This window comes from Podarcis pityusensis, assembly GCF_964106645.2.
Source record: "Podarcis pityusensis genome assembly, chromosome: 14".
NCBI classification, from domain to species: domain Eukaryota; kingdom Metazoa; phylum Chordata; class Lepidosauria; order Squamata; family Lacertidae; genus Podarcis; species Podarcis pityusensis.
The window spans coordinates 3,746,158-3,766,163 of NC_138039.1; the positions used below are offsets into that span (position 1 = coordinate 3,746,158).

A 20,006-nucleotide genomic window follows, 5' to 3' on the forward strand; every position below is an offset into this window, starting at 1 on the left:
TCTCGCCCAACTGGGTGAAGTTTTGCTTTTGACATCCTGCACAGGAAGATTCAGCGGTGTGGGCTTTTATTTATTTATTTATAACTGAAAACTGCCCCTTCTGGGTGCACTTGGACCAAAAAAGAGGAAGAAAAGGCCAGTTTTTAAGCAGGCAGCTATGAGGAAAGCAAAGCGTTACTCCTTTCAATATTTAAAGAGGAGTTGCTCTACTCCCTCAGGATCATTCTAGGTGCTGAGTGTCTTCGACGACAACAACAACAACACCACTGTCCTCTCTATGCAATGTTGGTTTTTTCTATTTTACGTTAGGATTCTTATACTCTGAATTTCTCCACCACAAGGGCTCCATCTCCAGAGAGCGTTGGAAGTAGTTGGCAAGAATGTTGCTACCACACACACACACACACACACACACACTGCATCAGGTGTTTTGGTGCTGTTAAATTTGCTTCTGGGATTTGCCATCTAGGATGATCCAGCTATGGTAGCTGTGCTTTTCATTAGCAGACCAATGGCAGCCACAATTGGGAGATGACTGTCTTTGTCCCCGAGCTGCAAAAAGATGGTTATGCTTTCTGGGCAGTGATCTGCAAGGAAAGGCACAAGAATAGGCCAGGCTGCTTTTCCTGGTCAGTTGGCAACCCTAGCTGTAACATCGGTCCTGGATCCTTTGTTAACAAGAGTCAACGTGGGAATTGCCTGAGGACTTCTCTCTTCCGGCTTCTCTCCCTCACCTTTTGACTTACTGTCACAGAAACATACCAGTGAAGACAAAACTGACATTTTCTCTCTCTCCTAACTTGGTTTTGTTTAAAACCACAATGGCTGTACTGTATATCATGCCACTTTATACATATATAAAGATACACGTGTATGTGTGTGTATTTTTTTTAAGCCTTTGAACATGACTAGTTGCTTTCAAGTGTTCTGCACTTACCCCAAATGTTTTGAAATTTTGTGGGGGTATAAACTGAGGAGTGAGCCTGTTTTTGTATCCTTCCCTTTCCTCTCATTAGTTTTATTAAATTGTACTGTAACCATTTTTTAATTTTTTTTACTGGTTTGGGTTTTCTTTCCCCCCTTGTTCAGCAAATGCTAAACAAAAAGTTCTAAATGTAATTTCTGTGGTTTCTATTCAGCTTCAGTTTAATGTTTTAAAATAAACTCTGAAAACGCATAGCCCTGGAGTTACGTGTCTTAATTTTAAATCACTGCCATTGTTCCTTGCGGCTTTTGTTTTATATTTAAGTTTGGGCATAGTTTGTTAGCATTGGGGACTGTGTTTTATGTATTTGTACACACAGAGGGAGAAACATGCAATTGGTTGCTTAGATTCTGCAATAAAAGGTAAAGGACCCCTGGGCGGTTAAGTCCAGTCAAAGGCAACTATGGGGTTGCGGCGCTCATCTCACTTTCAGACGGAGGGAGCCGGCGTTTGCCCACAGACAGCTTTCTGGGTCATGTTGCCAGCAGGACTAAACCACTTCTGGTGCAACGGGACACACTGACAGAAGCCAGAGCTGCAGTGGTATCTACCTACTTGCACTGCTAAGTTTTCGAACTGCTAGGTAGGCAGGAGCTGGGACAGAGCAACAGGAGCTCACCCTGTTGGGATTCGAACTGCCAACCTTCCGACTGGCAAGCCCAAGAGGCTCAGTGATTTAGACCACAGCGCCACCCACTACCTTACTATTCTGCAATAAAAGAGAGGATGAAAGAGGAGGGGGCATAGCTTACCAGCACTTGTTGCAGACGTGCCCCCTTCTCCAGTCCTTGGCATCGTCCATGGCATCCTTCCCTGACCTGGTGAAATCCATAGTTTTTGGACTACAACTCCCACCCACTGCAGATGGCATATCTCTTGGCAAAGGCTGCCCTGCTGTAACTGAGTCTAAGTGGGGTTCCTGAAGCAGCCGCCTGTTGCTTCCCTGTATTTTGCTGCCTCTGCTTCCTCTTGTTTCCCCTGCATTGAACTTCAGATGGTAGAACTCCTTAGAGCAGGGAGGTGGCTCACCTTTCTTGGCCTGTGTGAGGTACATTTCCTGCTGACCAACCCTCTGCACTGCAGTGCTGGATGTTTTCTCCCGCTCTGGAGGGTAGGACTCAAACCAATGGCTTCAAGTTACAAAAAGTGAGATTCCAACTAAACATCAGAGCTGTTTGACAGGAACGAAATCCTTCAGGAGGAGGTGGACTCAGTGGGCGTTTCAAAGCAGAGGTTGAATGGCCCTCTGTTTTGGATGCTTTAGCTGAGATTCCTGCATTGCAAAGGGTTGGACTAGATGACTCTTGCTGTCGCTTCCAACTCAACTATTATATGTGGGCATGGGGAAGTGTGCCCTGATGCACAGCATGTCAAAGCTCATGATTTCGTGGGGAGGCTTCTCCCAAGTCATAGTGCCATGAAAACCTCCCCTGACGCCATGGCTGCAAATGTTGTACCATATAACTCTTGTCAAAAACCATTGTGGGCTCAGTTGCCACAAAGGTGTGTAATGATGACCCATCATTTGTAGGGAAAGCCATATTGATCGGGTTTTGTTTACCGTATTGACAGTGAAAGTTAAATCGACCGCCTTACCTGTTCAGGATGGTTAATACTTCTCTCGTCTGTATTCAAAAGATGCCTGGATCGGTCCCCCGCCCCCATTGTTCTTCCCCCCCAAAAAAATATTTATTGGTGCAAATGCATGCCACTCAGAATCTGAGCTTCTGGAAAAACCACTTGTTCTTGCCTGTCTTGTGTATTTCCTCAAATTTCACTCTGGCCTCCCACCGGGCTTTACGTTTCAGCGCAGGGTCCCTACAGGCATCCTTGTTGACAACGGTCTTGTCAAGGGGAGTATCAGCGGAGTACCTGGTAGGTATCAAATGGCTGTAATTGTAGATCTTCACAAAGGACTTGATCTTGGAATGCTTGGCAATCTTCTTGCCCATGCTTGCTGTCACTTTGCGTGGGTTACGATTGATGCCGGCCACCAGAGCGTGGCTGTAGGGGTGGTCAGAGGTGCCATCATCAATATTCTTAACAATAACAGCTTTGTGTCCGGAGTAACACCCAGCAAGGACAAGGACGACTTTCCCTGGTTTCATAAACTTGCCCTTCTTGGAGCTGCAGCAGCGATGGCACCCACACCCTATTGTGAGACCCTGACCCAGTCAAGGTGCCCAGGGTGCAGTGATGATGTTTCCGGATATGGAATATCCAGAATATCTGCATTGCTTTCCCCGTCTGCCCCTCATGGTGCAGGCAGCCTCCACCAATTGTGCTAGTTGGGGCTGGTGGAGTTGCCATCCAAAGCAGTCAGAAGACATCAGGTTAGCCAAAACTGAAATAGCCACACTGGGACTAGAAAATAATGCAGGCTTTTTTTAAAAGACACAAGGAACAAGTGGGATAGCGGGTAGATTAACTTGGTTCCGTGAAAGGAGTCCATCTCTGCTTCTTCCAGTTGCTATTTCCATTCGGCATCAATCCTGACTTGTTTCCACAGCTTTCAGCTGCAGATCTGTTTACTCACATTTCAAGTGTTCGTGTCACACTGCTTCCCCCAGGTGGCAGCAGCACCCTATGTGTTCCCTGTAAAATTGTAAGCACCTCCAGGAAAAAACAAAAGAGAGCCTTGAAGCAGTGACTAAGGAACTCATGATAGCAAAATCTGTTGTCAGCTACAATGCATTTTGTCGAATGCATGAATTGTTATACTGAGTTGGTGTAATAGAGAGAGAGAGAGACAGAGAGATTGCATGGGCGGGGAAGGGGTGAATTGTAAGCTGTGACATCGAAAGGAAATGAAATGTAGAAAAGTTCAGGTGTTATATTCACACACACTCAGCCAGTTATGTTGATGATCCAGACATCCTGCCATTTGTAAGTCAGTTAACACATGCAGCGTGATAAAAATCCACTGCCTCCATCCAATTCAACCAGTCTTTCGAGGTGATGCAAGAGTAATTCTAGCTATTTTGCAGCAGCAGCAAAAAAAACAAACCCTGGAAAATAACATTGCAAGGAAGGATCTGCGCCAGAACTTAGTTATTTCTCTTGGTAGTTGCAGGCAGGTTGATTTTCTTGATGTGAGGGAGCATTTCCCACACTACTCTGAAAGGTATAGTCTACTCATTTTGCTGTGTATGTAAATGATATCTTAATTTGTACTTGGGAAGGGAAACTAAAGGAACTGCAATGCCAAATGCCCTTACTCGAGATTAAGGTAAGGGGACAGTCCCCCGATTTACAGATCAGTCCCCATACAAAATTCTATCATTCCTACTGAAAAATGACCCCGGATTCATTGAAAAAATCTGGTAACCTTAGATTAAGGCCCATATCATTCACTGAAACTTACAGTCTGAGTAAGAATGTACACAATCAAGTTCAAGTGTTTGAGCCGGTGTAATACTTCTGCACTTTTATCAAGCATATCCCCCCCCCCCCGTGATGTCCTTTCAAGTACCTGGCCCACACACTCTGCTCCCAAATCCACACACAAATTCAATTGAGTTTTCCCTGAGAACTGGACAGGGGAGCTCCTGTGAAGGAGTTCTGGCACATTCTGTGTTTAGGAAAGACCTGGCCAAAGGGCTCTGTCATTGCAGGGGAAGTAGCGAAAGAGTCCTATATATATATATAGAATTTTTTATTGATTTTCTTTTCTGTCATGGGACGCGGGTGGCGCTGTGGGTAAAACCTCAGTGCCTAGGACTTGCTGATCGCAAGGTCGGCGGTTCGAATCCCCGCGGCGGGGTGAGCTCCCGTCGTTCGGTCCCAGCTCCTGCCCACCTAGCAGTTCGAAAGCACCCCTAAGTGCAAGTAGATAAATAGGTACCGCTTTATAGCGGGAAGGTAAATGGCGTTTCCGTGTGTGGCGCTGGTGCTGGCTCGCCAGATGCCGCTTAGTCACGCTGGCCATGTGACCCGGAAGTGTCTCCGGACAACGCTGGCTCCCGGCCTCTTGAGCGAGATGAGCGTGCAACCCTAGAGTCGGACACGACTGGCCCATACGGGCAGGGGTACCTTTACCTTTACCTTTATCAATAAAGGTGTGAATGTTTATTTAAATCCTACCATCGAGTCAATTTTTTTTTGGTCTGCAAATATAATATAAAATGTTCTCACTCTTTTTCAAAGTCACTGTTGTCTTTTTCTCACAGTCTAGCCGTCAGTTTTGCCAATTCTGCATAATTCATCAGTCAATTCTTCAAGCTTTGCTCAGCTGGAAACATTTACTCCTTGCCCACAACACACAAATTTGGTGCTGGTTAGGGTTTTTTCTTCTATGCTCCAGTGTCAGGTCGGGGCCACAGACTTGGTCACAGATCATTCTTCATCTTCAAGGGAGATGGACACAAAGCAGCTGGGTGAGTGGGATGGCTTCTTCGTGGATGGTGTTCCAACTGCTGGACGGTGAATAGTTTACTAGACATGATCCAGCCGCCAAGGAGTAGAACGTGAGAACCACAGCTCTGTGACCTTTGCTGCTTCTCCATTCAGCTGCCTCTTAGACTGCCTTTCGTCTTCCTCCCAGCAAGATGGGAGGATTTCATCCGTGTCACTCTGCTTCTCTCATTGCCATTTCCAGGCTCTGCTTTTAGAGACGGAGGAAGCCGCCTTATACTGAGTCAGTCCATTGCTGCAACCGGCTCAGCACAGTCCGCACTGCCTGACAGTGGCTCGTCAGCGTTCCTGGTTCTTCCTGGAAATGTCGGAGATCAAACCCAGGACACAAGCTTAACATGAGTCAACAGTGTGATGCAGCAGCAAAAAAAGCTAATGCGCTTCTAGGCTGCCTCGACAGAAGTTTAGTTTCCCAATCAAGGGAAGTAATAGTGCCACTGTATTCCAGGTCAGTTCACACCTGGAATACTGTGGGCAGTTCTGGGTGCTACAATTTAAGAAGGATATTGATAAGCTGGGATGGGTACAAGATAATCAATGGTCTGGAAACCAAGTCTGTCGAGGAACGGTTGAGGGAACTGGGTATGTTTAGCCTGGAAAAGAGGAGACTGGGTGGCCATCTGTTATGGGTACTTTAGTTGAGATTCCTGCACTGGACTAGATGATTCTTGGGGTTCCTTCCAACTCTTCCAATTCTACGATTCTACAGTGGTACCTCGGGTTAAGTACTTAATTCGTTCCGGAGGTCCGTTCTTAACCTGAAACTGTTCTTCACCTGAAGCACCATTTTAGCTAATGGGGCCTGCTGCTGCTGCCGTGCCGCCGGAGCACGATTTCTGTTCTCATCCTGAAGCAAAGTTCTTAACTTGAAGCACAATTTCTGGGTTAGCAGAGTCTGTAGCCTGAAGCGTATGTAACCTGAAGCGTATGTAACCCGAGGTACCACTGTAAAAGTGGTACTTTTTGTCCCTGTAAAAGAATGCAATAGAAAAAACATAGCTTCTGCCCCCTGCTTGCAGAACTTGTGTGAACTATGTTTGTTGTGACATGTCTTTTTTGACAACTAAAAGCAATACTTGAAATTGGTGCTTTGTGGAAGTCAGGGCAGCATACATGTGACGCCTAGGAGTGCTGCATGGTTGATGCCCAGCCATTTTATTCCAACTTAATTTTAAGTCTCTTCTGAATGCCATACTTCCGTTGCCATGTTGCAATTCTATAGCGTTGATTCATCATTCCATAAGCAGCCATGGCTACCATTTTCGTTTTCTTAATAGAACCTCTTCTGCGGCCATCTTCTACTTTGGTATCTATGTCGCATGCTTTTTTTTTGTTAAAGCTTCAATTTAAAAATAAAATAAAATTAAAGGCTTTCATCTTGCAGCTCTTTTTTGGGACAGGACATCCTGTTTACTTGCAGTGGCTCCATACAGACAAAGATTTTGTTTCTACTTCATAAGACCCCTTTATAATAATAATAATAATAATAATAATTTATTATTTATACCCCGCCCATCTGCCTGGGTTTCCCCAGCCACTCTGGGCGGCTTCCAAAAGAATATTAAAATACTATGATACATCAAACATTAAAAGCTTCCCTAAACAGGGCTGCCTTCAGATGTCTTCTAAAAGTCTGGTAGTTGTTGTTCTCTTTGACATCTGGTGGGAGGGCGTTCCACAGGGAGGGCGCCACTACCGAGAAGGCCCTCTGCCTGGTTCCCTGTAACTTGGCTTCTCGCAGTGAGGGAACCGCCAGAAGGCCCTCGGTGCTGGACCTCAGTGTCCGGGTAGAACGATGGAGGTGGAGACGCTCCTTCAGGTATACTGGACCGAGGCCGTTTAGGGCTTTAAAGGTCAGCACCAACACTTTGAATTGTGCTCGGAAACGTACTGGGAGCCAATGTAGGTCTTTCAAGACCGGTGTTATATGGTCTCGGCGGCCGTTCCCAGTCACCAGTCTGGCTGCTGCATTCTGGATTAGTTGTAGTTTCCGGGTCACCTTCAAAGGTAGCCCCACGTAGAGCGCATTGCAGTAGTCCAAGCGGGAGATAACCAGAGCATGCACCACTCTGGCGAGGCAGTCCGCGGGCAGATAGGGTCTCAACCTACGTACCAGATGGAGCTGGTACACAGCTGCCCTGGACACGGATTTAACCTGTGCCTCCATGGACACAGAGACAAAATGACTCCCAGGCTGCGCACCTGGTCCTTCAGGGGCACGGTTACCCCATTCAGGACCAGGGAATGGGCCTTTCCTTTGTAACAGAAATAAACACGCAACATGAAGTATTGTCCAAAACCTCTATAGAATTGTTTTGCAGAGATACCCATAGGTGGCAGGGTCTACATGTTCCACCAGTGCATGGATGGTTAAACAGGACTGGCTTCTTCTGACAGTTGGGTGTCAGGATCTTAGTAAGTAGACCAACAAAACTTTGGCTACAGCTCGGCCAAAGCTAAGCTGATTTCAATGAAATCAAAGCAAACAATATATGCTCAGTAGGGAGAAATGTGATTTTGATGGTATTTTAAGGATAAACTACCTGAGTTGCAAATCTCAAACCAAGCCGCAAACCAAAGCACAGCTATCCTTTGAAATTTGCGCTGGTCCAAATTTTGCAATGCGTGTCTCCACCCAAACGATACGTATAAAAATGCATTAGGAGAAATTGCTTGCAGAAAATAAGTGTTTTAATCAATGTGTTTATTGGGGCAAATTTGCATCAAAATGCTGACAAATTTTCTGAAGGATTTCTTTTTTAAAAATTGTAGATTGTTGTGGCAATGTGGAAAACTAGTTTCAAGATGGGGAAAAATTGGAACATGAAAGAAACCAAAATTGGTAGTCGCCCACCCTGCTTCTGACTGCACGATGGTCATGTATCGGTACAACTTCCCTGTTTTTCTTGTAGGGGACACTAAAGCAGGGCATGGGGCACCTGTGGCCTCTGGTTTCTACTCGACTGCAACTCTCCTCATCCCTGATCCCTGGCCAGGCTGGTTTGGGCTGGTGGCAGTCTCCCCAGCAACACCTGGAGGGCCATCGGCTCCCACACACCTCAAAGCTCTTTTTACGCATTTTCAGTACCTTGCACAGCAATTTCATGTGCACTGCTTTCAAGTGTAAGCTGTGTTGCTCCTCAACTTGATGCTGTGACTGGGGAGCAAACCATGAGAGAGTGGAGGCATACCTTGGCCAGTGTCATGTGTGGTTCCTGAAGGGCATAACAGCATCCTCAGGGAGTGAGATGTGAAATCTTGATACATGCATTTATTTATTCCCTTCTGTTTATTTTCTACCTTTCTTCTGGAGCAGAAATGTGCCGCCAGACTGTGTACCCTTTGGGATATAAGAGCTCTGCTGGGTCATGCCAAAGGCCCATTTAATGCAGAGGCTAACCAGATGCCCACCAGCAAGCCTTGAAGCAGGACCTAAAAGCAATACTATGCATGTCAGTCCTCTTAAAATAGCCTGCCCCTTCACCTGGAGGTTCTCTATAGCCATCATGACCAATTGCCATTGATAGAGCTGTTCTGCATAGCTGAAAGTATTAGTTTAGGGGTTAGCTCATGGATATTTGTATCATAAAGGGTTAGAGAAAATTGGAGGTTGACTGGCACTGGAAGGCCAGAGCACAAATCCCAATCCAGCTGCCTGGCAGGATGGCTTAAATCTTGCTCAAGAGGTTTGCTCTTTTGCTCTCTGTAGATTAATGCTTACTGCCTCTTGAATACATTGTGAGGTCTACTTCTAATGTGAGCCAAAGGTAGATTTTTCCAGGATATACTGCTCTTCTGATAACACTGCTGGCTAGCCATCAAATCTGGCTCGCTATGGGACAGAAGATTTATTCCAGAGGCTGCAGCCGCTGGCCAGACAGTAATGAAAAACGGCTTCCTCCGGTGGCAAGCACCCAACCCTCACTGCTGGACCGTGGAGAGCTAGCCCAGCCGTTATCATGGCTGTTCTGGGTTGCTGAACCATTACAAAGCAAACAACAGGAGCTGGCTTTTCCCAGCCAGAGTCCATATATCATCCCCAGCACCACCCCACACGCAGACCATTCCACTGACCTGCGAGAATGAAAGTGTGCTTTGCAGCATAATGCAATAGTTTCTTATGGGTGCGATTTTTTTACTTTTAAAGGCATTGCAGAGAGTCTCAGTTTTAAGGGAACACACATTGGCTACTGCCAATCCATACACCCAGAATGGGTGTCTGAAATGAGCTCACTGTGCTTGTGCCTCTGTGTGCGCATTGTTGTTGTTTTCTACCAGTCTTTAGCTGAGAAATGAGAGCAGAGGTGGAATGTGGGGTTGGGGGGACGGCACCAGAGTTTTGCCCCAACTCACAGAAGTTTGTAGGACACATAGCATGGAGAATATAGATTTTTCTGTGTGTGTCGTAATAGCAGAACTTGCAGGCATCCCATGAAGCTCAACGTTGGACGAGTCGGGATGGATAAAGCAAAACACTTATTCACACAGGGCATGTAGTTGAACTGTGGAACTCCCTCCTGCAGAAACCAGTGATGGCCACCAACTAGGATGGCTTTGAAGAGGATTATATGTATTGGTGGAGGAGAGAGCTAGCGATAGCTACTAGTTGTGATGGCCCTGCTCTGCCCCCGCAATTGGAGTCAGCAATACTTCTGAAACCAAGTTGCTGGAAACCACAGGAAGGGACCACCTCTCCTGATCTGCCCCGCAGAGGACCTTAAGATCCATGAATAATCATAGTTTAGAGGTCCCGGGCACTAAGGAAGCCAGACTATCCTCCACCAGGGCCAGGGCCTTCTCAATGATGGCTCTGACCTGGTGGAATGCTCTGTCTCATCAGACCAGGGTCCTGCAGGATTTAACTTCCAGTGTGGTGTAGTGGTTAAGAGCGGTAGTCATGTAATCTAGGGAACCGGGTTCGTGTCTCCACTCCTCCACATGCAGCTGCTGGGTGACCTTGGGCCAGTCACACTTCTTTGAAGTCTCTCAGCCCCACTCACCTCACAGAGTGTTTGTTGTGGGGGAGGAAGGGAAAGGAGAATGTTAGCCGCTTTGAGACTCCTGAAGGGGAGTGAAAGGCGGGATATCAAATCCAAACTCTTCTTCTTCTTCTTCTTCTTCTATGGGGCCTGTAAGACAGAGCTAGTCCGCCTGGTTTTCAATTTGAACTTAGCCTGATCTTTTATTCCCCTTCCTTCCCTCCCTCTCCCCTTTTTATGAAGATTACCTGCTCTGGGATCCCACAGCTAATTCTGCCCTGGTCTCCTCGCTGGCCCAAATAGGACTAATTTAGCCAGCTAGCCCTGGTGATCATCTAATGTTTATTGGATGGATTTCCCCCCTAAATTGATTTTTGAATTCTGAATGTATTGTTATTCATGTTTTATACTGTATTTTATGCTGTTTTTTGTTGCATCAATTAAGTGTTTTAAATTTGTTGTTAGCCGCCCTGAGCCTGGTTTTCTGAACCGGGAAGGGCGGGGTATAAATATTTTTTTAAAATTATGTATTTATTATTGTGCAAATATGGTATTATTCTGTAAATGTAACAGTGAAAGTAGCTGTGTGCGCACCATTTATTAGGAGGAGATGGCGGTCCATGTGGTGTAGCAATCTCTGGCTGGGCTATCAACCGAGGATGGTTGGGCTACAAATGTGGACATATCGGTGAGGCCCATTCAGAACTAGTAGGCTGTAAGGCAATTGTGTCAGATTCTCAGTGGCATCACTAGGTCAGGATCCCAGGAGGTGGTAAGTCAAAGAAAAAGGGAGCCTCACCTTGCCTGAGACCCCCCCTGAAACATAGCACCACCTCTGCTTATTGCAACTTATTTAATGTAGAGAAATAAAATGCAGGAAAGGCTCTTACCAGGTAAATGAATAGGTACAGGTGGTCCGATATTCTAAGCTTACAATAGAGTCAGATATTTCTCCTGTAAGTGAAATATCTGCTGCAGTCCTCCAGCCACTAAAGCCCCCCAAAAATGTTCCTTCTCCACTTCACCACTGGCTGGCTGGGACCCAGAAAGGCAATACTGCAACACTGTGTTGCAGCTCCTGTTTGGCCACTACTCACGTTACAACTTGAAGCAAAGGATGTGTGATCTTATTTATTCCCTGCATGCGCCACACACAAAACACCACAGTCAAATGACATTAATCAGCCGAAAAACTGCTTTATTAACAGCAAATAAAGGATGGTTACCACAGTTTCCATGGTAACAATCAGGTTTAATTCCCTGAGAACATTTGTCCTTGTTATATTCCCCCCATTTCCCTCATTTAAAAACACACACAACATACATACACACACCCCAAACAAATTCCCAGATACTGGGACATATAAATTAAGGATAAGTGATAGTCACAAAAGACGCCCTGGCCCTCCCCATTTCATTTTTTAAAAAACAGATTTTATAAAATTATTTTTTTTCTGATCCACAGGAAAAAAATATTTAATAAAAAATCCACAATTTACAAATCTACACAAAAAGGGCACAGTAAATAACACTGTTGCAATAAGATATTTACAAACACTACCCAGTGTGGGCCAATTCTTTTTCCTTCCCATTTGGAATGGAAGCTTACAGTTCTCTGAACATGCCCAAGAATCCAGGAAGCAAACACTCTCCTGGTTTTTGCACAAGAGGTTGGATACTTGCGTACGAGAATGTGACCTCTTGTTGAGTGCTTGGGCTAGAGCAGCAGTCTCCGCATCAACAGGAGAGACAACCAGGTAAGATGTTTTTTAATCGCCCCTGGAGAAGATGCTCCAGAGGAAACGTCAGGTGGGCAAAAGATGTTGCACTGAAGGAAGAGAGAAGTCACTTGTATGGAATTCACAATCCTACCTGGGGCTAAGTCCCTATCAACAACCCCAGACTGCCTTCCAAGTAAACGTATGTAAAATTATGCTGCTAAACATTACAGTGCTTCAATAAAGCTAACTCAGTGTTTCTCTAACTTGGGGTCCCCAGCAGTTGTTGGACTACAACTCCCATCATCCCTGGCCACTGGTCCAGATCACTAGGGATGGTGGGAGTTGTAGTCCAACAACAGCTGGGTACTCAAGTTTGAGAAACACTGAATCCTACGCCTGTTTACTTCCAAGGAAGTCCCCACCATATTCAGTGGAGCATAAATCCTCGTACAATTGAGCTGTAGGCAAGGAAGTAGAGTTTGCCAAGAGGCTAAGTCCAGACTTTCTCCCTTCAGTGCAACCATAAAAGCTGGGAGTCCAAGGGACCAGCTCTAGAAGCAACAGTTCAGAAAACTGAGCATTATATGTATAAAATACAGAACACACTCACGCACTCATTCACTATGGAGAGGGGGGAAATTCCAAAAAAGGAGCATTTTTTAAAAATTACAAACTTTAGTTTGTAAACCTTCATCTGAAAAGTTATCCGGAGCCTAATAAGCAGGGAGGAACAATTAAAGGGGCGTTTAGGAATCAAGGATGGAGAGGGGAAAGCAGTGAAAGGTTTGAGGCAGGTGCAGGGAACCCATGGAACCCCAGATGTTGATGAACTACAACTCCCATCATCACTGGCTATGCTTGCTGACAGAGTTGCATTTCACCAACATCTGGAAGGCTGCAGATTCCCTGCACCTGGTTTAAGGCAACGGGTGGCTAGCCTGTGGTCCTACAGATGTTGCTAGACTCAGTTCCCCATCATCTCTGCCCATTGGCCATGTTGGCTGCTGGGCTTCTTGGTTGGGAGTTCAAGCACACCTGGGACATGGCCATAGGTTCTCTGCCACCGATTTAAGGCATACCCCCAGCTCAGTGTTTGGCACTTGGGAAGCACCCAATTGATCGTTAATGGGTGAGATCTATGAAGATGCTCAGTTTTTCCCCATGAAGTCCATGGGTTTTGATTTTGTTTCTTTCCTTTAGTGCTTTAACTCTGGGCTGAATTGCACCCTGTGTTTTCGTTCATCCATTCAAACACTGCTTTTACAAATTCAGCAGCAAGGGTGGGGGTGGGGGTGGGGAACACAGCAGTAATGGTAGTCGTGGAAAAGCAAACAACTTCTTACAAGAACACTGCAAAGCAATATTCAGAAATGCCCAGGCTGCTTGTTCAGGTGGGGGTTTTCGGTCAGTTTACACCTGTACAAACAGCCAGAACCACTCACCTAAGAAATGAGGGTTGTAAGGGCAGTTCCTTCTTGCCCAGAGTAAAACCCGCTTGCCCCATCAACAGGGGCAAATAGCAGGGGGAGCCCAAAAACGTCTCAGCATCTCAGGGCCGGATGAGAGAAGAAGGGGCCGCACAGCAGCCTATAAAACACACGCACACTGTGAATTAACCACAGTAATTAAGCGCCAACAGCCTCACAGCAAAGGAAACAAACACACACGCAAATGCACAGGTCCCACGAGCTCTTCGGATACCGGGAAAACTCGGGACGAGGTTAAGAAGGGGACACCTTGTCTCTTAGTAAACTGCATTGCGAGGGCACCACGGAGTGTCCGGATACAGCATACAGTGGACGGTACGGAACCTGAGAGAGAGAGGAGAAGGAGGTATATCAGCGACATCCCAAAAATTATAATCCCCATCATCAGTGGCACAGTATTGATTAGGGCTGTAACGTTTAGCCAGGGGGTGGTTCAAGCAGGTTTAAAACCTGTTTCCTGATGAAAATCAGGGGCACCTTTCTAATTATAGAGCAATTTATCTATAGCTTTCAGATACAGTATTTCCCCTTTAAAGAGCTTGTGGTTCTTTGTCTCTTTCCCCTGCCCTATTTTATTCCCGACGATCACCCTTTGAGGTAGGTTAGTCTAAGAGATTTGGCCGCATTCACACCCTACATTTAAGGCACTATGATACCACTTCAAGCAGCCATGGCTCCCCCCCCCCAAGAATTCTGGGAGCTGTAGTTTATCAAGGGTGCTGAGAGTTGTTAGGAGGCCCCAATCTCTTCCCAGAGCTGTTTAACAATCAATTCCTCTCCCAGAGGAACTGTAGATCTGGGAGAAGAATAGGAGCCTCCGAACAACTCTCAGCACCTTTGATAAACTACAGCTCCCAGAATTCTTTGGGGGGGGAGCCACAGTTGCTCAAAGTGATATTCTAGTGCAGGCATAGGCAAACTCTGGCCCTCCAGATGTCTGGGACTACAATTCCCATCATCCCTGACCACTGGTCCTGTTAGCTAGCGATGATGGGAATTGTAGTCCCAAACGTCTGGAGGGCCAGAGTTTGCCTATGCCAGCTCTAGTGCTTTAAAAGTGTGGTGTGAATATGGCCCGTCTCTCAGCCAAGTGGAGATGGGAAGCTCTTCCCTCACTGTCCCTTTCCCCTTGCGTGTCGTGTATATTTTCAGAATGCAAACCTGTAGATAGGGACTGTTTCAACTGATTCACATCTCTAAACAAATAACTAGTATGCACGAGGGGAGGGACACCCGCTGCTCACCTGGACGGATCCTCCTCCACGGAGAAAGCTCCCTTGATATGGATGGAGTTCCTCTTGTTTTCAAACATTCCATAGCTCAAGGTCACCTGGGCAGGGGAGAGAGAGCACACAAAGATTGACTTGATGAAATGAGGAAGGGGCTCGTATGTCCACTTGGCTGAATTAAGATCTTTCTCTCAAGACTTAAGGTTCCCGACATGTTGGGAACAAAGAAATAATACATCTGGAAATCTTCGGAGCTTTAAATATATATAAAGTAATAATAATAATAATAATAATTTTATTTATATCCCGCCCTCCCCAGCCGAAGCCGGGCTCAGAGCGGCTAACAACAATAAAAGTAACACAGCATTCTAAAATCAATTCAATTTAAAATCAAATTAATGGCAACCATTGGGCTAGAGTTGTATGAGGATTACAGAAGGAGGGGGTCAGACTGTGCCTTGGCCAAAGGCCAGGCGGAACAGCTCTGTCTTGCAGGCCCTGCGGAAAGATGTCAAGTCCCGCAGGGCCATAGTCTCTTGTGACAAAGTGTTCCACCAGACCGGGGCCACGGCCGAAAAAGCCCTGGCTCTGGTTGAGGCCAGTCTGACCTCCCTGTGGCCCAGGACCTCCAATATGTTTTTATTTGAAGACCGTAAGGTCCTCTGTGGGACATACCAGGAGAGGCAGTCCCGTAGGTACAAGAAAGAAGATTCCACCTAAACATTAGGAAGAACTTCCTGACAGTAAGAGCTGTTCGACAGTGGAATTTGCTGCCAAGGAGTGTGGTGGAGTCTCCTTCTTTGGAGGTCTTTAAGCAGAGGCTTGACAACCATATGTCAGGAGTGCTCTGATGGTGTTTCCTGCTTGGCAGGGGGTTGGACTCGATGGCCCTTGTGGTCTCTTCCAACTCTATGATTCTATGATTCTAGGTACGAGGGTCCTAGGCTGTATATATGTTTAAAGCTCCTAAGATTTCCATGTGTCATTCATTCATTCATTCACTCATTCTCTCTCTCTCTCTCTCTCTCTCTCTCTCTCTCTCTCTCTCTCACACACACACACACACACACACACACACATTTCACAGAAGGAAAAACTGATAGGAAGCCCTTCCCCCAAATCGGCAAAAGCCTGTGCCAACCACAAAATGTAACACAGACAAAATAACAACCCCTCCAGCCCCTGCCAACCAAACAGGAGCCAAAAGAGCTTAATTAAAAAAATTAAAAATAGTAATGAGCAAGGGAGCTAGGAGGGCATCATGGGGTGTCTGAGGGTACCATGGTGCCCACAGTTGCCATGTTGGGGGGTCCCAGTTTTTAGACACTGGACCCCTGTGATTTAAAGCAGCACCACTGAAAACTTCTGTTTGAGGATAATTCTGACACAGTGCAGCCACAAGTAACCAAACAATTAAACACCTATGTTGCAAACAATTGTCAGTAGTATCCAAGGCAACACGATGACCAAGTCCAACACTTTATGACCACTGCTCCATAGATATTGTTGTTACAGAATTCCATTCACCATACAGATGGGTTTATGAAGCATTTCTGTATCCTTCTGCTGTGCTGAAGAAGAATTCCATGAAACAGTGGGCATATCCAGAATCACTGTTCACTACGTCTGTTTGTGGACCACTTCGGCAGCGTTGGACGTCATAAAACAGCTTTACGGCTTGTTCTCATCAGATAAGAATCTGACCCATTGCTTCTTTCAGAGATTTGCATAGTCTACAAAGACTTTCAGAGATTTATAAGATTTCTGTTTATTTGGTTTCTCATATTGTTCAATGTTCCGTATAGACTATATAAAGAGTTTATATTGATATTGCATTGTTGTACTTGGTCGTCGTGTTGCCTTGGATGTTACTGACAGTGCAGCCGCCAGCAGCACGCAAAGATGTGTGCACATGCCCTACCCACACCCAGTGCTCACAGTTCCCATGTAACATGACAACTGGAACGGGCAGGAAGGAGCGTAGATATTGTAAAGCACCGTGGCGTTGGGTGGGGGGGGGGAGAGAAAGCCTCCAGGCACACACAGATTTTTATTTTAATATGTCTCAGGCATCTTCAGGGACAGACGTATGCCTAAGCATTTCTCAGCTGGATTTTTTATTTTACTTTGCCATAGCTCCCCCCCCCCCGAAAACAATAGCATTATTGAAACTGCCCTCAAATTATCCACACCCAGGAAGGGATACGCTGGCAAGACGAAAACACTCCAAAGGGGTACACAATCACGCTTAAGTTTGGGAAACACTGGTCTATTATTTCTCGTTTTTTACCTGAACGTGAATGTCTGTCTTGGGCACTTGGTGGAGGTTCTCTAAATGGGAATGGAAGAGATTACTTCGGATCAGCTTCACCCCCAGCACAGATTCTATGATGTAGCCGATGGTGCAGTCGTCCGGGAGGCGAATCTTTTCTGCAGTGCTCATGAAGTGTCCGCCGCTGTAGAGGATTGTGGAAGAAGCAAGACTTTGGTATGGTGGGGGACTTAACAACGGGCAAGGCTCCCTAACGAAGATAGGAGGAGAATTGCTTTCCCCCACCCCAATTTACCAAAACCTTATTTTTTTAAATATGAAAAATAACATAAAAACCCTCAATATTACATACGGCTTTTTAAAAAAACATCTACAGGCACCTCCCTGCGCATGTATGACTGCCAATGGGCACACTGTTTTCTGGCACCACGAGGGGGCAAAGGACTTGCAGGGGAACCCAGAATTGAACCCTCACATAAGCGGGGAATTCCCCTGTACAGTCGTACCTTCGATCTCAAACGCCTTGGCTCCCAAACGATCGATACCCGGAAGTGAGTGTCCTGGTTTTCGAACGGTTTTCGGAAGCCGAACGTCCGGCGTGGCTTCCGATTGGCTGCAGGAGCTTCCTGCAGCCAATCAGAATGTGCGCTTTGGTTTCCAAACGTTTTGGAAGTCGAACGGACTTCTGGAACGGATTCCGAGGTACGACTGTACAACGTTTATTACACGTACAGCACTTAAGAAAATATTAGGTGCTTTATGGGTGTTAAATAGTAACATAAATAATTCTAACAACTGCAATAAAAAGGAAAGGGGTGGGCTGACCTCTTTCTTAGGTGGTCCCCCCAAAAAATATCCCCTGCCCCACCGATGTGTTTTACATTTGCAAGGTGGGAATGAGGACTCATGTTCATGACCAGCTAAGGCATAAATAGCAGTGATCTGAGAGCTCAGGGTAGCAAACACAGCACCCTCCAAATGTCAACTGCTCACCTTGCCCAAGGGCTCATCTTTAGTGCCAGCCCACGGCTGATGCAGAAACCAGCGCCCCCCGTGGCAAACCAGAAGTGGACCGGATGCTGTGTGGGGCAAGAAGAGAGACAAGAGTCAAAACCAATCCAGAAGACTGAAGAAAATACTTGTCTAGAGAAAGTGGAATGTGTTGGGTGTCATCTTGGATTTGTGGGATGTGGTAGACAAGTAGCAGTCAAGTACAACATTCCTTGTTTTCCTAGAGTGGACATGCAGGGGAATGTTTGGTCCAGTCAGTCGACAACTTCCTTTTTCCTCCTGACTAGGACATACTTCCTTTAGCATGTGACTAGAGGTGGGCATGACCTTACCTGTCCAGGTAACAAAAAGGACAAGGCACGCAGCACCCCCCTCCCTCTTTGACTTCCTCTGTCATTGGACCAGCAGCTTTTTAGCTAGAGATGCTCTGTTGGCTCAGCTTTCAGCCAACAGAGGACAAAGGGACTATCTCCATATGGGACAGACCCACATGTATATGTAACTAAGTCTGCCTTCAGGGATCCAAATGTGAACTGATGATGTGAGTAAACTTCTTTTATGTACTTTACACAAGATTGTGGTGTGTTCATTCTTATAAGAGGGATATAAGGGAACTTAGTAAAGGTAAAAGTACCCCTGACCATTAGGCCTAGTTGCGGATGACTCTGGGGTTGCACACTCATCTCGCTCTATAGGCCGAGGGAGCCGGCGTTTGTCCACAGACAGCTTCCAGGTCATGTGGCCAGCATGACTACGCCGCTTCTGGCAAACCAGAGCAGCGTATGGAAACACCATTTACCTTCCCGTCAGAGTGGTACCTATTTATCTACTTGCACTTGACGTGCTTTCGAACTGCAAGGTGGGCAGGAGCAGGGACTGAGCAACGGGAGCTCACCCCGTCGCGGGGATTCGAACCACCAACCTTCTGATTGGCAAGCCCTAGGCTCTGTGGTTTAGACCACAGCGCCGCCTGCGTCCCATAAGGGAACTTACCAGGAACCTAATAGTGAAAGGCTTAAGCCTGCAACCAGCTATCTGTTGTACGTTTAAAAAGGGGAATGCCAAACTCTGCTAAATTATAGAACTTGCTAGTGCAAGTTAGGAAGGATATTAATAAGCAATATATCCTTCTCCTGCCTCCCTGAATATTCCCACAGGATTGGATGTTTTGAATCATTTTCTATAGATACCTGAGAGTTGAAGAATCAACTGTATAAAAGTGGTATCATAGTGCTTTAAATGTATGGGGTATGCGAATGTGGTCTAAGTGAAATTATTTTTCTTCAGCTCCCCTGTTCGCTTACCATCTTGTTCTCGCTAATCCTCTCTGTGGCCTGGATGGGCCTATCCAGGCTTGGTTTTCCGATGTAGATGTCTTGCGTGTGAGGATAACTGGAGAGCAGTTTGATCAGCGCTCGAACATTGACATAATTGTCATCGTCCATGTGGCAAAACCACCTGATGCAGCAAACGACAACGAGAGGGGAACAGCTTAGGAGGGGGCCAAATAAATTCAACTTTGGTTTGTCATGAGTTGACCAGGATTCCTAGCCAAAAGGCATTTTCAAATTTTAGTGCAAAACAGGAGTGTCTTGGCTTTATTTTTATTGCTGGGATTAAATGCAGTCCAAGAATGAATCATAAAAGAAAAGAACAGAAATACAGACATTTTATTTCAGATCTGTAAGCAAATTTGGGGACACTCCTTTATCACACGCTTAAACATCAGCCTTAAGAACCAAACCGAATTATTTCCTTTTGTATGTTTACACCAGGAGTCTTAATGAATTCACGATCGATTTCAATTGCTTAATTTTCCTGGGTTGGTACCTATGAAGCTCTAACTATTTATAGGTATTTATATATACAAACAGTTTTTATCTAAACAGGAACTGGTTGTTCTGCCTAT

The 20,006-nt window shown here is 45.9% G+C and overlaps 1 protein-coding gene and 1 pseudogene across 2 annotated transcripts in view; both read right to left on the bottom strand.

Annotated features, from left to right (window-relative positions):
- Positions 1-2,666: 2,666 nt before the first annotated feature.
- LOC308463162 (large ribosomal subunit protein eL27 pseudogene) lies at positions 2,667-3,152 on the bottom strand (annotated as a pseudogene). Its single transcript has one exon. The product of its transcript is annotated as a large ribosomal subunit protein eL27 pseudogene (transcript).
- An 8,397-nt stretch (positions 3,153-11,549) lies between these two features.
- Positions 11,550-20,006, bottom strand: part of LFNG (LFNG O-fucosylpeptide 3-beta-N-acetylglucosaminyltransferase) — a 33,609-nt gene continuing 25,152 nt past the window's right edge. Inside the window, exons 4-8 of the mRNA XM_080981191.1 lie at positions 19,402-19,555; positions 18,080-18,165; positions 17,105-17,270; positions 14,830-14,915; positions 11,550-13,909 (exon numbers count right to left, since the gene is read on the bottom strand). Of these exons, the coding sequence (XP_080837317.1) occupies positions 13,843-13,909; positions 14,830-14,915; positions 17,105-17,270; positions 18,080-18,165; positions 19,402-19,555 (559 nt within the window). The 3' untranslated portion in view covers positions 11,550-13,842. The remainder of the gene's footprint in view (positions 13,910-14,829; positions 14,916-17,104; positions 17,271-18,079; positions 18,166-19,401; positions 19,556-20,006) is intronic.